General features: G+C 42.6%; 1 protein-coding gene across 22 annotated transcripts in view; it reads right to left on the bottom strand.

The window, feature by feature from the left end:
• The window catches only part of tcf7l2 (transcription factor 7 like 2), an 88,444-nt gene that overhangs the window by 26,922 nt on the left and 48,080 nt on the right, over positions 1-13,442 (bottom strand). Inside the window, exon 1 of one of the 22 annotated variants that reach the window (XM_065949684.1) lies at positions 1,390-1,437. The exons of 20 other annotated variants lie outside the window; for them this stretch is intronic. In XM_065949684.1, coding sequence (XP_065805756.1) covers positions 1,390-1,422 — 33 coding nt within the window. In that variant the 5' untranslated portion in view covers positions 1,423-1,437. Of the gene's footprint in view, positions 1-98; positions 336-1,389; positions 1,438-13,442 lie in introns of those variants that run through there. One more of the 22 variants, XM_065949687.1, reaches the window with a different exon arrangement.

Genomic DNA, 13,442 nt, shown 5'->3' with positions numbered 1-13,442 from the left:
CCACAGCAGAGGAAAAATGACTATTGATCTTCAAATAGCGATAATTGAAAAGATCAAAAAGATTAAACAAAAAAAAAAAACAGAATGTGCTGACTTACCATGTTGTGCTCCTTTTTTGTTGCGAGGTTTTTTTTTTTGTTTAAACAAAAAAAATATTTGCTCAAAGATGCAGCATTGGAGGTGTCAAATATTTGTAGCCGTCTCTTGATCGTATTACTTCCACAGTCCTGGTTTCCAATGCGTCTGAACTTTTTCCCTTTCTCTTTTATTTTGTTTGTGGTACCTAGCCTTTTTTTCTCCCCCTGCTTAAGACTTTAAAAGCCTTCAGCTCAGCAAAGCAGCACAAATTATCTTGCCACCTTGCTCAGCTCTGATGCTTTGGCCGCTAACTTTGGAAGGCCCTTTACTACTGCATCAAAATTAGCATTGTCAAAGCAGTTAATGAATATTAATATTGTATTTGTCATTGGAGCTGGCCCATTGCTGAACTCCAAGTCATCCATCAGGGACAAGATTAAGCACACAATTATTTCTGACTGACAGGGACCAAATCTGGAAGATTTTTTTTTTTTTTTTTTTTTCTCCAACAATTTAAAGAAAAAGAAACAGCATCATCTTAAGGTACCTCCCATGAGACGAGACAAGATTAATACACTTTTAATGAAGCAAGATTTCAAGAACAGCAGGAACCGCAAGAAAAAAAAAAAGAGAAGAATATAGAAATATTTCCAGACATTATTTAAAACCTTTTTTCATGGATTGAAATCATAAATTACAAATTGTTCTAATCACGGCAGACAAAATTGAAATCAAAAGAACATCCGTTTTTTGTTTCTTTTGATGAAACACATCGGATTATTCTCCTTGAGTTTTTTTTTTGTTTGTTTTTTTTTTACATGATATGGATTTGATTTTTCACCTTTTCTTGGAACATTAAGAGAAATAAAAATGTAGAAGCGCAGCAGCGCGAACGTCACCGCCGCTAAATTTAACATGAAACATTCATTAAAAAAAAAAAAAAAACCCGGGACCTCCAGCGCTCTCGGTGGAGCCCGTCAGAGCACCGACTGCTGAGGACCACACAGGCAGCCTCCGTCAGCAACCACCCGCCGCAGCGTTTCAGAGCTCCATCCAGGGGCTCTGCGCCACCCGCTTCCCCAAAGAAACAGCCTCACACCGGGAGCCGCGGCTCAGTCAAACACGGCTCTCCGCACAATTTCCCAAACCGTCATCAAACATGTCACGATGCACAACTTCCAATTCTTCATAAATAACTGTGACACTCCCATTTTTGTCTGTTGATTTGTGTTCCTGGAATAAATAAATAAAAGTAAAAAGCTCTCTTAAATCTGTAATTTTTTCTTTAACTAAAATCAATCCTACCGGTACCTGTCGTGAGAAATTAAGCAGACGACGTGCCATCTTCGCTCCTCTGAACACAAAGTCTCTCTGTATCTTTTTGCATGCTTTTCAAATGCAAACCCTTTTTCATTTTTCTCACATATTGTAACTTCTGAACAACACAGACTGGAGCTTCTAAAGCAGCATCCAATCACTTCCTACGACTGTCTTACAATTTCTTCCCAGTCTTATAACTTTGGTCTGAGAAACGGCGGAGTCTTATTTCAGGGCTGAATTAAGACGTATTTTCTAATTTTCTATACGACGATAAAATAAAGGAGAAAGTGTTGAGGGGGTCGCACAAAAAAATGGCAGATGTGGGGCACTAATGCCAGCAGCGCAGTGAATTGGTGTGAGTGCGGGGGTCAAGCTGCGCGCTCACCTTGGAGCGCCGGGCCCCTGCCGACCACCCTGCCGGCTCCATAATACCATTAGCAACCCTTAGATGAACATACTAAATTGGCCTTTTGTTCTGCGGGTGCCGATCCAGCCTGGGTGACTCGCTGGTGTCACAGAACCAAATACAGATGGTGCTGGGTTTTTCTTCTGAAAAATGAATAGCGCCCAAAAGAAAAGCGCTCCGTTTTTTCCCGAGACTTCTAATCTGTGAAAGCCGTCGGCATGGCGGTGATTATTTTCAAGCGCTTTAATTTTCATTTTAAACTTTACATATCACCCTGAAATATTTGGAGAAAATGAGTTTAAATGAGTGAAAATGTTATCTATAATTGGATTATAATAAATTGTATTTTCTTCTACAAATTTAAACTTTTATTGAATAAATAAGAAGTCCAATTCATTAATTTTCAACACAGCACAGAAGAACGATCAATGTCATTTAAATAGAAAGGCAATGAGGATTTCTTCAAAAACAAATTCAACAATTTATTACATTAATTTGGGTCTATTAAAAAATATTTCGAGACAGAAAATTAAATCAATTTGAGCTCAAAATATCAGACTCTAAATATATTTTTCACAGCTCACAAGTTATTTTTATTCTCATGAATAAATAACGCCCCAAATATCGCATGAATATGAAACTCAAAGCTGCATAATAAAGATATATATAGATATAAAATATCTGAAAAAAAGGGATCCTTTAATTTAAATAATGATTAAACAAATGATCTTTTAATTGTTGTGACACAAGCAGCGGCTCTGATTTAGCGTTCACATGCGACGGGCACGGCTTAATTCAAGTTGAGAGCCTAAAAACGGGTCCAATCTAGGTGAGGAGGGGAGACGGGCGGCGAGGGAGACGAGAGGGGAGCGAGCGGCTCTGTGGCCCAGCGTGATCACATCAGTGCTGGTATCAAATTAACTCTCTGACTTTGAAACTTATTGATCTGCTATTAAGACACTAGTGAACTTGATGAAGTGAGTGCTGTAGGTGACTCGGGGACTTCAAAGTGTCGCAGCAGCCACATAAAACAAGCCGCTTTGATCCCGGGCTCTGCTCCTGCCATCTAGAGAAGGGGGCTTTAAGAGGAGAACCCCCCAATTCTACTCTACTTTACCTTCTTTTCTCCCCGCTCACCCCGGGCCCGGTTCTCCTGCACTCTTTTACAACCCCCTTTTTTTTTTTCTATTCTTTTTTTTTTTTATTCTCGGAGTCTGCTGATACCCCAAGAAGCGGAAAAGCATCACAAATTAACAGAACAGTCAGCAAGTTGAGAGTGTACAGAGTCGAAGACAGATCTCCTTTTCTGATTCTCAGAGAAATAACAAACACACACACACTCAGAGAAACACACACGGAAAATGCAATATGATGTCAAAACAACTACTAGAATAAGGCGGCCATCTAAGCGTAGTGGCATTAAAATTCAGTTGCCGATAAGAAGGGGATTCTTCATGCCAAATACAGCATGTAATAAGGTCGGCGATGAGAGAGACAATGCAGAGAGCGAGATAGCAGCCCTATTGTGTGCTGAATACATCCCCCCCCCCCTCTTCGCTTAAGGCAACTCTTCCCACTACATTAAATACTGTGTGCTGCCAATCACACCTGCTTTTTTTTTTTTTTTTTTTCACTTTGTGCCACTGGGTGGAGGTAGTAGTTAATGTTTTCAACAAGCGCCGTATCACTATAATACACTGAAGCAGACACAAATCACAACTCGTCCACAATTCTTCTTCGTTTCTTTTTTTTTTTTTTTTTATAAAAAAAACATCCTGAGACAAATGTCAGACAATAACACAAGGAAAAAAAAAAACATTTTATTATTGTTCTTTTTTTCCCACTCGTTTTTGAGAAATAAAAACAACCTCAGGTTCGCCCTCTACTGAGCTGCTAACCAAGCAAGACCGACAAAATAAATATTAACGGCTAAATTAATCATCTGCAGGACAGTGTTTGCTCTCAGGCTCCAGTACTCACAGGCTTGCGAGTGTGTGTGAGCGTGCGTTTGTGTGTGTTCTGCGTGTGTGTTTGTGTGCGAGTGTGTCTGCACTTGGAGTGCCGGGGCTAAGCTGCGTCTGTTTAATTAAGAGGGGTAAAACAGATGACAAATGCGAGACTGTTAAACATTTAATGTGTGCTTATCTCCCCCCTCATTTGTTTAGTTGGGAGAGATTCAGAGTGGGTGGCGTTTAAGAGTGATGCGCAGAGAGAGAGGGGGGGGGGGATAAAAAAAAACATTGGTGGAATTAGAAAGGCAGCCCCGTGTTGCCGTGACAAGTCAGCGAGCAATACGCAGCCGTTTCCTGACAATTGTTTTGACGTTTTGCAACTTAATTCTGTTTGATGAGAAAGAAAGGGATTACGTGATGAATCAAATAAACACAAATGCCAATTCTGCAACACAGCTGTTTGTGAAAGCGTTCAAAAATAAATAAATGAGTTTCAACGTAAATGACACAATGTCACTTAATTACGGGTATAGTATTTTTAGCAGCCTAGCCGAAAATTGTCGAAATAAACCATGCAATTAAAATTGCAATGGTATCAAAGGCCTGTTTCTCCTTCATTTCACCTGACAAAGATGTAATTTTTTTTTCCCCCTCCGTGATCCCCATTGTGTATATGTGGTGCTGATGCACATTGCCTAGAGTCAATGTCAAATCCCAGCTCCAATAGTCCCACAAAAAAATACAGAACGAACAGCGCCCGCGGCACACACATCCCTTTACTCAACCCACTTGCAATATCTCACCCAAAGTTATCGCTTCCAATGTGACAATGTTAAAATGAAAAACAAAAAAAATATATATTTTATATATATATATAGATATATGGAAAGAGGGGGAAAGAGACAGAGAGATTAAAAAAAAAAAGTGGTGGCAGCAGTGAGGGAAAGGATGGGGGGAAAGAAGAGCTGCAGCTAAAAAAGCAAAAAAGAGAGAGAGAGAGAGAGAAAAAGAAGAAGAAAAGGAGAAGGAGAAGGAGGAGGTGGAGGAGGAGGTGGTGGTGGTGGAGGGGGGGAAAAAAAAAAAAAAGCCCTGTGCCACGAGCATATATAAGAGAAACCTTCACCAATTAGTGGGGAGAAACGGGAGAGGGAGCTGCCGCGGCGTCGGCACTCAAAGAGCCGGGCCTCGCGGCGAAGCTGTCATGTCGGCAGGATTGATCAACAGGCCTGCTATTTCTAATGGCATGTTGTCATGAAGCTGCAGCCATGGGGAGCCACCTGCCTCAGTCCTCGCACAGCACTCTGCATGTGTGTGTGTGTGTGTGTGTGTGTGTGTGTGTGTGTGTGTGTGCGTGTGCGTGTGTGCTCATGTGTGTGTGTGTGAAAACTGGGGTTGGGGGGTACAGCAGCAGCCATACCTTTTCTGTGCCCATATATCTTTTACTAACAATTTAAAAACAGCCTGGAATTCTCCTCCCACTCTCTGGCAGTCAACCTTGCCTTTCCCTGAAGGTGGAAGAAGAAATGTGCCATCCTGGATTGTTCTTTCGTCTCGCAGAGCAGAGCCAAGCTTTTGTAAAAGACAACACAATGGATACAAAATGTATGCGCCGGGGAGGGGGAAGATGTAAATAAAAGGGTCCTGTTTTGTAAGCTTGAGAATTAAAAATAATTCAACGTGAATACAAATCCTATACTTTCATTTATTCTTATTAATCAATTACATTTTCTCCATGGGGGGAAATGTCCACGGTTAAACAAATTAAATCTACAATCATAGAGTATGAAACACTATGTAACATGCAGAACACCGTCCTGTGTTATCATCTGAAAGGCAGTGCATTTGATTACAGCCCGTTTCCTCTTTATGAAAAAAAAAATCAGTGGACGATAAAAAGTCGGCTGCAGAAAGTCATCACAGGGAAACAACAACAAAAAGAAAACTGCCAAACTGAATTTTTAAAAAAGTCACGTTATCCTTTTTTCGTTAACACGTCAAGAAAAATTTAAAAAACGGCTCTGTTTTGGCCTTGGCGGCCAAACAAGACAGCCTCGCTAACAATAAAAAAAGTCAAATAAAAGTTACCGAACTTGAGAGTTCAAGGTAGCGCAAGCTGCTTGGAGTGCGTGTCACGTATAGTTAACCTTTTTATCGGGCATGCCTGTGGTCTCATCAGTCGATGAAATTCTTCGCCCGCGGCGCTGGCTTAGCCGAGGGACACGGACCAATAGGAAAATATTTCATTGTGTTAGCATTTCAAATGGCGAGTGGAGGGTGGAGAGGAGGGCATTCGTAGGGGGCGGTGGGGGGAAGAAGCTCTAACCGATCGTTGCCAGCGGAATTAATTGCCTATTCTGAGAATAATGTCCCTTATCCACGATTCTCGGAGGGCCGAACGCAAGCAGAGGCCACTTTTTTTTGTTTTGTTTGGTGTCTTCAAAAAGGAGAGCGCTTAGGGGTACTGGCCGTATTAAGGGTTTATCTCAGTCCCCTTTAGGCCGCGAGGAATAATCAGAAGCACTGAACCAAACTCAACTAATCCATGCCCCAATTAAAAATGTAGAACCCATTATACCTTACGCTAATGTGAATTAACAAATAAACACCTTCCGATGTTGCTGCTTTTTTAAAAAAAAATGTATTCACGATAAGGACATTTATCTATAATTTGATTCTTCAGTGAAATTCACTTTTAGACGAAGAAGTGTAAAGCATCTACGTTTGGCTTTCAGCCAGCGCTCCATAAATGGCTCAAGATGGAGCGACCCCGGTGTTGCTTCTATCCCTTTATTTCAGGGGATTTAAGTTCAGGCTCTGTTACACATCGGCCAAACATATGCAATGACCCTTACTGATATTTGTGAATCTTTTTAGCCACATCTTAATCTAAACCCTATAAAGCTCTGCGGCTTTTCAGACTCAAAACAGCATAAAGAACGAGCTTTGTTTGGAAGAACGTAGCCCTGGGAGACGATTCTACGGAAAAGCTGCGAGCGGGCCGGGGTTAGGAAGCCCTTTGGAAAAAAAAAAACAGCTGCTTATGCACTCCAATCAGTGGGAAACAAAACCTTCACCCGACTGCTAAGATTCAACGAAAGAATACATAAATACATTTTTTTTTTTTTGAGGAGGGGGTGGCGTCCGTTCCCTCGATATCGACCTCTATTGGGCCCGTTCCTGCTAGGTGTCGATTTCATCCCTCGCCAGATGGACGGGCAAATTCGCAGCGGTCCCCATTACACGCTCTCTCCGTCGCTCATTGTGAATTCAGTCAACGAAGTCAATCTTATTAACTTCCGCGCCGGTTCACACATGACATTTTCTTCAATTTTCTCGCCGACATCAAAAACATCAATTAGCAGCTCGAAAATGGGAAGGAGCGAATGACAGAGTCCGATAACGCCGACTTATTTGAAGCCGAGGGTAAATCTATTCTCCAGTTTTGAATGTGTTCATTACAATTGCTTTTTCAAAGAAGACCTCCAAATAGCAAAGAAATTAAATTTATCTTCTAGAAATGTCCAGAAATTGTTTCCCCCCCCCCCCCCCCCCACCTCCTCTCTTTCTTTTTTTTTTTTAATCCTGTGTCTATCTCTCAGCCTCAGTGGGTGACACAAAGCATTGTGCTGCTGCATTTTTCTTTTTCTCATTAGCACAGATCACAACTCCCACAGAAGTTGAAACCCTGTACTGTAAACTCTGGTATAACCCGTAAAAATCCTTTTTTAAAAGGAGACCCACGTTTCTTTAAAAGGAGGCGATAAAGAAGCCCGCAAGTGACCTACAGAACAAAATTTAAGTAGACGATGATAAATGCAGTTTCTATTTTTATCCAACAAGGGGAGCTATTATCAGATTAAAGACATGACGCTCGGCAGGGAAAGAGGTTCCTTCTCTTACTTTTATCAGTCGTCAAAATTCATCTTCACAGAAACGTTTATCTTTTCATTTTTAGTCGCATTTTATCATTTCAGACTTCTGAACAACCTTTTCTTTTCCTGAGGTTATTTAAATCTGTCCATGACTCTTATATTAATATATTTTTGCCTACATTGGGACACTTAACTATTAAACAAATTGAAAATAGAAATCCACACATTGTGGTAAATACGTAGAAATGATGTACAGAATTTCTAAAGGGAACCTCCTGAATGAATTGTTATTAAATGGCTTTTATTGGAAGCATTGATATATGACTTTATATACCTTTATATTTATTTTTTCTTGATGCCACACTCAAATTAAATTATTTATTTATCAAATGTTGCTTTGAGAAAACACGTTCCAGAATCCCAACTTCCATTTATAAAAAAAATTGATCATTTCCTGCTCCTCCACATCACATCAAAATGTGAAACACAAACCTCCACATTAACGACGCTCTCTCATGGCTCAACTCTTCCATCGGCCTCCATCACTGATGAACATGTAACTCAATAAACCTCAGCCCGTAACCTTTAAGTAAAAGGCTATTTTTTGCCGATATCCAAACATTGTCAGACGACTTCCTCATGCTTGAGTTACATCTCCGAGAGGGGGTGAACAAAAGCAACTTTAGTGGCTGCAGAAAGACACTCGTAATGTGAGGGCGGGCGGACGGGCGGGGAGGGGGGGAGAGAGAGAGAGAGGGCCGGTCGCATTGGAAGCCGTGCGGATCACATTCCTCCGGCCCCATTGATTTCTGATCTTTTGACATTATTTAGTTGCTTTTTATTTTCTTGCCCGTCCTTTCTTCCATGTCACAAAAGACAGAAATGTCCAAACAAGTGATGTTGGGAGTATCTACTATCTGTCAAAGGAGCAGGCTTTTCCCGGCATTAAAAGCGGCCGAATGCTCTGACGCAGTGCCGAGAAGCGGCGGGATGAAAATATCACTCTTTTTAATGGAGGCTAATCAGATTTCGGATGCCGTTTGCCTTCCAGCCAAAGAGAGATGGAAACGCGTGGAGCAATAGAGCTGTAACCAATACACTTCTGACCTCACCAGAGACAAAAAGCCTCCACTTTTTTTTTTTCACCCCCTCGCAACTAATCTACACTAATCGGAATCTAAATAAATCCTACACTGAATTTTACCCAGAATTCTGTGCCAAAAAAAGGAATGAAGCATGCTGAATGCAGAAACAGACAAGAGGATGCATGTGTCATACATCTGTCTGCTGAATCCTGAACACACAGTAGTGATCAGTTCCATTAAGAAGGGATTTGATCTACACCCCCCCCCCCCCCCCCACCCTCCTCCCCGCGTACGCTCGCACCGCACAGCTTCAGATTAGATCACTGTGAAAATGGTCAAATGGTGTGTTTATCTCCCCGTAATTATTTCGATGCAGATATCAAGAGATTGGTTGTTTGCATGTGGCTTGATGAGTGTGCACAGTGTGAGCCAAGACATGCATGCACTTTGTGAGAGCACATACCAAACACACACACATACACACACACACACACACACACACACACACACACACACACACGCGTGGAGAGAGCTGAATGGCTCCTCTCAATGCCATTAACCCATTATATAGTTTCAATAAAGGCCTGGAAATGATGATTTATGTGCACGTGTAATTACTACACCCTTCTTTTTTTTTTGATTTTAGGAGTAATATGAATGTTTTGCTTGGAGACACAAATGGACTTTCAATGAGTTTCAAAGAGGAAGTTAAGGTAAGTTGAGTTAAGGTAACAAATGGAAGCAAAGAAAAACAAAAATCACAATATTTGACTCGTCTTCTATTGATCCAACTCCATTGATGTGCTTTCAGTTGAACTTATCTTGCAAAGAAACAGCCCCATAGCAACAAAAGGCAAAAGGACATTTGGAAAGAAAATTCAATTTTCATTAATCTGAGATAATCTTGCTTTGAGTTAAATCTAATTTAACAATTAAGTCAATGTATTTCATTCTTACCTGAAATAATTGTTTCTCCAGTCAATAAGTGCACTGTCCTCTCTTGTGTGTCCATGTTTCTGTATTAACAGCTGCTGTTTTTCAGATTGTCCCTCCACCATGTGGTGACCTTCAGTGAAATTCTCTCAATCCTGAGTGCTAACTTTAAGAACCGAGCTGCCCTTCCAGAGCTGATATAGCATGTTGACAGTTATACGAGCTTTGTCTGTTCCCAATAATCGCCTCTACTTTTCACTTCACTCCAGTTAGCCCGTGTCACCAGATTACTGGCCCTCCGTATCTACCTTTCCAATTACTTTTTTAAAGAGTTTTGGATGGACAAATTTGCGCTTTCATGTCCCGTGTTAGTGGATGAGTCGCTGCTTCGGGCCATGAAAGGAGTGTTTTTAATGAGCTGAGGTGAGGTTAATTGGTTCGCTAAGATCCTTCGAGTCATGTGCCTCTATATGAAATTAAAGTCCATTTCCTGGAGTTTCCCTGGACGGATTTAATAACAAACACTTCAGCCCAATTTTCATTTTTCAGAAGAGAGGGGGTGATGCAGGGAACTGGTGAGAGAAGGAGGGGGGGGGGCTTAAGCTGTTTGTGCTTGTTTTGGATTTCCTGGCCTTTACCAAACACTTGCTATCCATGTTCCTTCTAATTGAAGTGATGTAATGTCTGCTGCCATTCAGAATTACAGTAAACATCCCATGTCTGTAGGTGCTTTCTGTCGATACTTAAAATCGAACGATCGTCCAAAACGTTTTCAATTTAGTTTCATTGTTCGAAAGGTAAACGTGCAGCAGTCAAATAGCTGTACATTCAATGCATTGCGACCGCTGCAAACATGCCACGCTACACTAATCCTCCACAAATGACTGGGCCTTTCACTTGCCATTAGGAACTACATGATGTGGATCTGCCCCGACTAAAAGACCTTGTAATCAACACTGGTGCGAATGTGTTAAGTTCAACGTCTGGTTGCGGGTGGGGGGGGGGGGGTCAATGGTCCTGACAGTGTAATTACGGGTTGCCACCGCAATGCAGCGGCCAGAGCACTCAGCGCTAATTCAATCCATCTTCATTTCCAACCAGCGACGCCCCTGCCATTGATGGATAGTTATCATTAGAGAGTGACAAAGCTCTGAAACAACTGAGGCGCGAGCTGCAAACCGTGTGTGTGCATGGTTGTGTGTGTGTGTGTGCGTGTGTGTGTGTGTGTGTGTGTGTGTGTGTGTGTGTGTGTGTGTGTGTGTGTGTGTGTGTGTGTGTGTGTGTGTGTGTGTGTGTGTGTGTGTGTGTGTGTGAAGTCAAGCAGCAGCAGGATGTGTCCTCTCAGATACACACTATTGCCCGAGACAGCAGGATTATATATGACTACAGGGATGAATAACGGAGAGATGGGATGGGGAAGCAGCTTTGGGTCAGGGAGTGAGGTTGCATCCTTCACACACACACACACACGCACACACACACATACAAATAAATACACAGAATACCCACATAGAGTTTGTGTACGTGTACTTGCACAAACAGTCTGGCTCACTGTGACCCCGACACACAGAGAGGCTACGGCTCGACTCAGCAGCCTTTTATAGCATGCTGCTCAGACTGCTTACATACACACACACACACACACACACACGCACACACACACACACACACACACACACACTCGTACAGGTCTGGGCACCGTCTGCAGCAAAACACTAAACCACAGCCTGTGATTGAGGCCAACTGCTCTGCTCCTCTATATTTTCAGTCTATATATTCAGTCCACCCTTGGTTATGTACCTTAATTATGTGCTCTGCCTCTTTTTCCTAAAAGAAGGGGGTTACCAAGTAGTCGGGGCACTGGAAGCAGCAGCAGGCCGCTGAAATGAGGCCTTTCCCGTCTATATGGGGCCTCCAGCTCAGCCACTGCATCATTACATGACTTTAAAGCACAGAACAAAAACACAGTTGATGAATCCCTCCCCTGCATCTCCGCTATCATGACCGGCTTGCACAATAGAAGCCATCCTGTTTGTGGCTTTTTTTTTTTTTTTTTTTTTTTTTGGTAAAAAGCTTCAAAACAAAGCTCCTAAAACTTTTCACAAAGACCAACGGCCATAATGAGTAAATATCTCAAAGGGTGGATCAAATGGCGAGAAGATTGTTTTTTTTAGCACAGAGCTGTGCTCAATGTGATTATCTCTGCTTTTTCCTCCTAGCTTTAGGGGTCAACACCATCTCATAGGCTCCCGCGTCTCTCTCACACACACACACACACACACACACATAAGTTAGGCATTGCCAGTTCAATGACTCAATCGCATCTGGAGCTCTCCATCGATTGTGCTCAGTGACCCTGCAAAGGCCCATGTGGTGAGTGCCCGCCCCCTCCTCCCTGAATTAGACCTGATTCAATCGCGAGCTGCTATCATGGCCGCCCCTGCCCGTCAACCAGGAGGTGGTGCTACTGGGATGCTGAGAGCTTAATCATTGTTTTGCTAATGCTGCTGAAAGAGCATGCAGGGATTTGTATTTGTAGGTCTTTTTTTTTCTCTGACACCTGGAGTTGTAGACGCTTCATCAAAAACACAGACGCACTCCTATTCTACTGCCAGTGTCGATTTAGGGACAGCGTGCGCTCAGAGACTCGTATTCAGACGATGCTGCCTGCATGGATGTATGAGATTCTCTGACTTGTGAGCTCTTGTTCCGCTGTGCTCGCTGTGAAGAATGAATGGTGTCGCAAACGTCCCGTCCAACCGCAGTGCGCGTACAGCCGCACAATTAAATCGGATGCTTACTCATGCACATTCCTAAATGTGCTATTAAACCCTCGCATACACTTCATTCACACAACGCACTTTCGAGGTTTAGTACGCATGCATGCAGGCATGAGCTCAGCGGCCAACGTGCTGCAGTTAGACTGGCTGGCCTGCTTGCAGACCCTGCAGTTTGTTTAGCAACACTCCTTTTGACGACGCCCGAAGGGTGCAATTAAGCCCAATTAGAGCCTGTCAGTTTTATTAAGAGGCACAGACTGGCCAGGCTCGGGGGCAGTGAGGGGTAGAGGAGGGAGGAGGAAGAGGAGAGGGAGGAGGAGAAGCAGTACCAAGCTAGCGCTGTGCTCTTGAGAAGCTAGGCTGAGAGAGGAAACATGGGGTAAATATAGAGAATGCTACATAAAAAAAGAAATGGACCTGGAATATGAGATGAAGTCTCCACAATCAGGTCAGATTCTGCAAATACCTCAGGTGTTCCCAGTTCAAATACACAGCGGTTACCTTTAGATGCCACATAAACGCTACTTAAAGGTATAGTTTTGTGATCAGAGAGCCTGCAGGGATCAATGGACAACGAAAGCGAACTGTTCTATAAATACTCGCTGGCTACAGTGAATGCAGACATGTGTGGATGCAGATGTCACAAAGCATTTTTCAGAAAGGGGGATAGGGTGGTTGGTGGCTGTGTAGTTATGTGAGCCTGCCCTGGTATATTAGCGTGGCAGTGAATAGAGCAATACAGCTGGCTCGGAACAAAAAAACGGCAGCATCCCTTTCATCAGCAAATCAAAAAAAAAAAAAAAGAACGCAAATGAATGTATCATTCCCTCACAATTCCTTTTCCGTCGACCCCTCAACAGAGATGTTTACAGATAGCTATCATTCCCTCTCTTTTTCACATTTGCGCTTGGACATGTTTCAAAAGACGGGGCCTTTTCATCTCCCCTCTCGCTGTGAGGAAATTTGCTCCTTAATGGCTTTCAAAACAGGAAGCGCAGACAATAAAAAAAAAAAAA

The sequence above is a fragment of the Labrus bergylta genome, chromosome 21, assembly GCF_963930695.1.
Source record: "Labrus bergylta chromosome 21, fLabBer1.1, whole genome shotgun sequence".
NCBI classification, from domain to species: domain Eukaryota; kingdom Metazoa; phylum Chordata; class Actinopteri; order Labriformes; family Labridae; genus Labrus; species Labrus bergylta.
The sequence above is the reverse complement of the archived record's forward strand: the minus strand, read 5'-3'. Positions and strand labels throughout refer to the sequence as shown.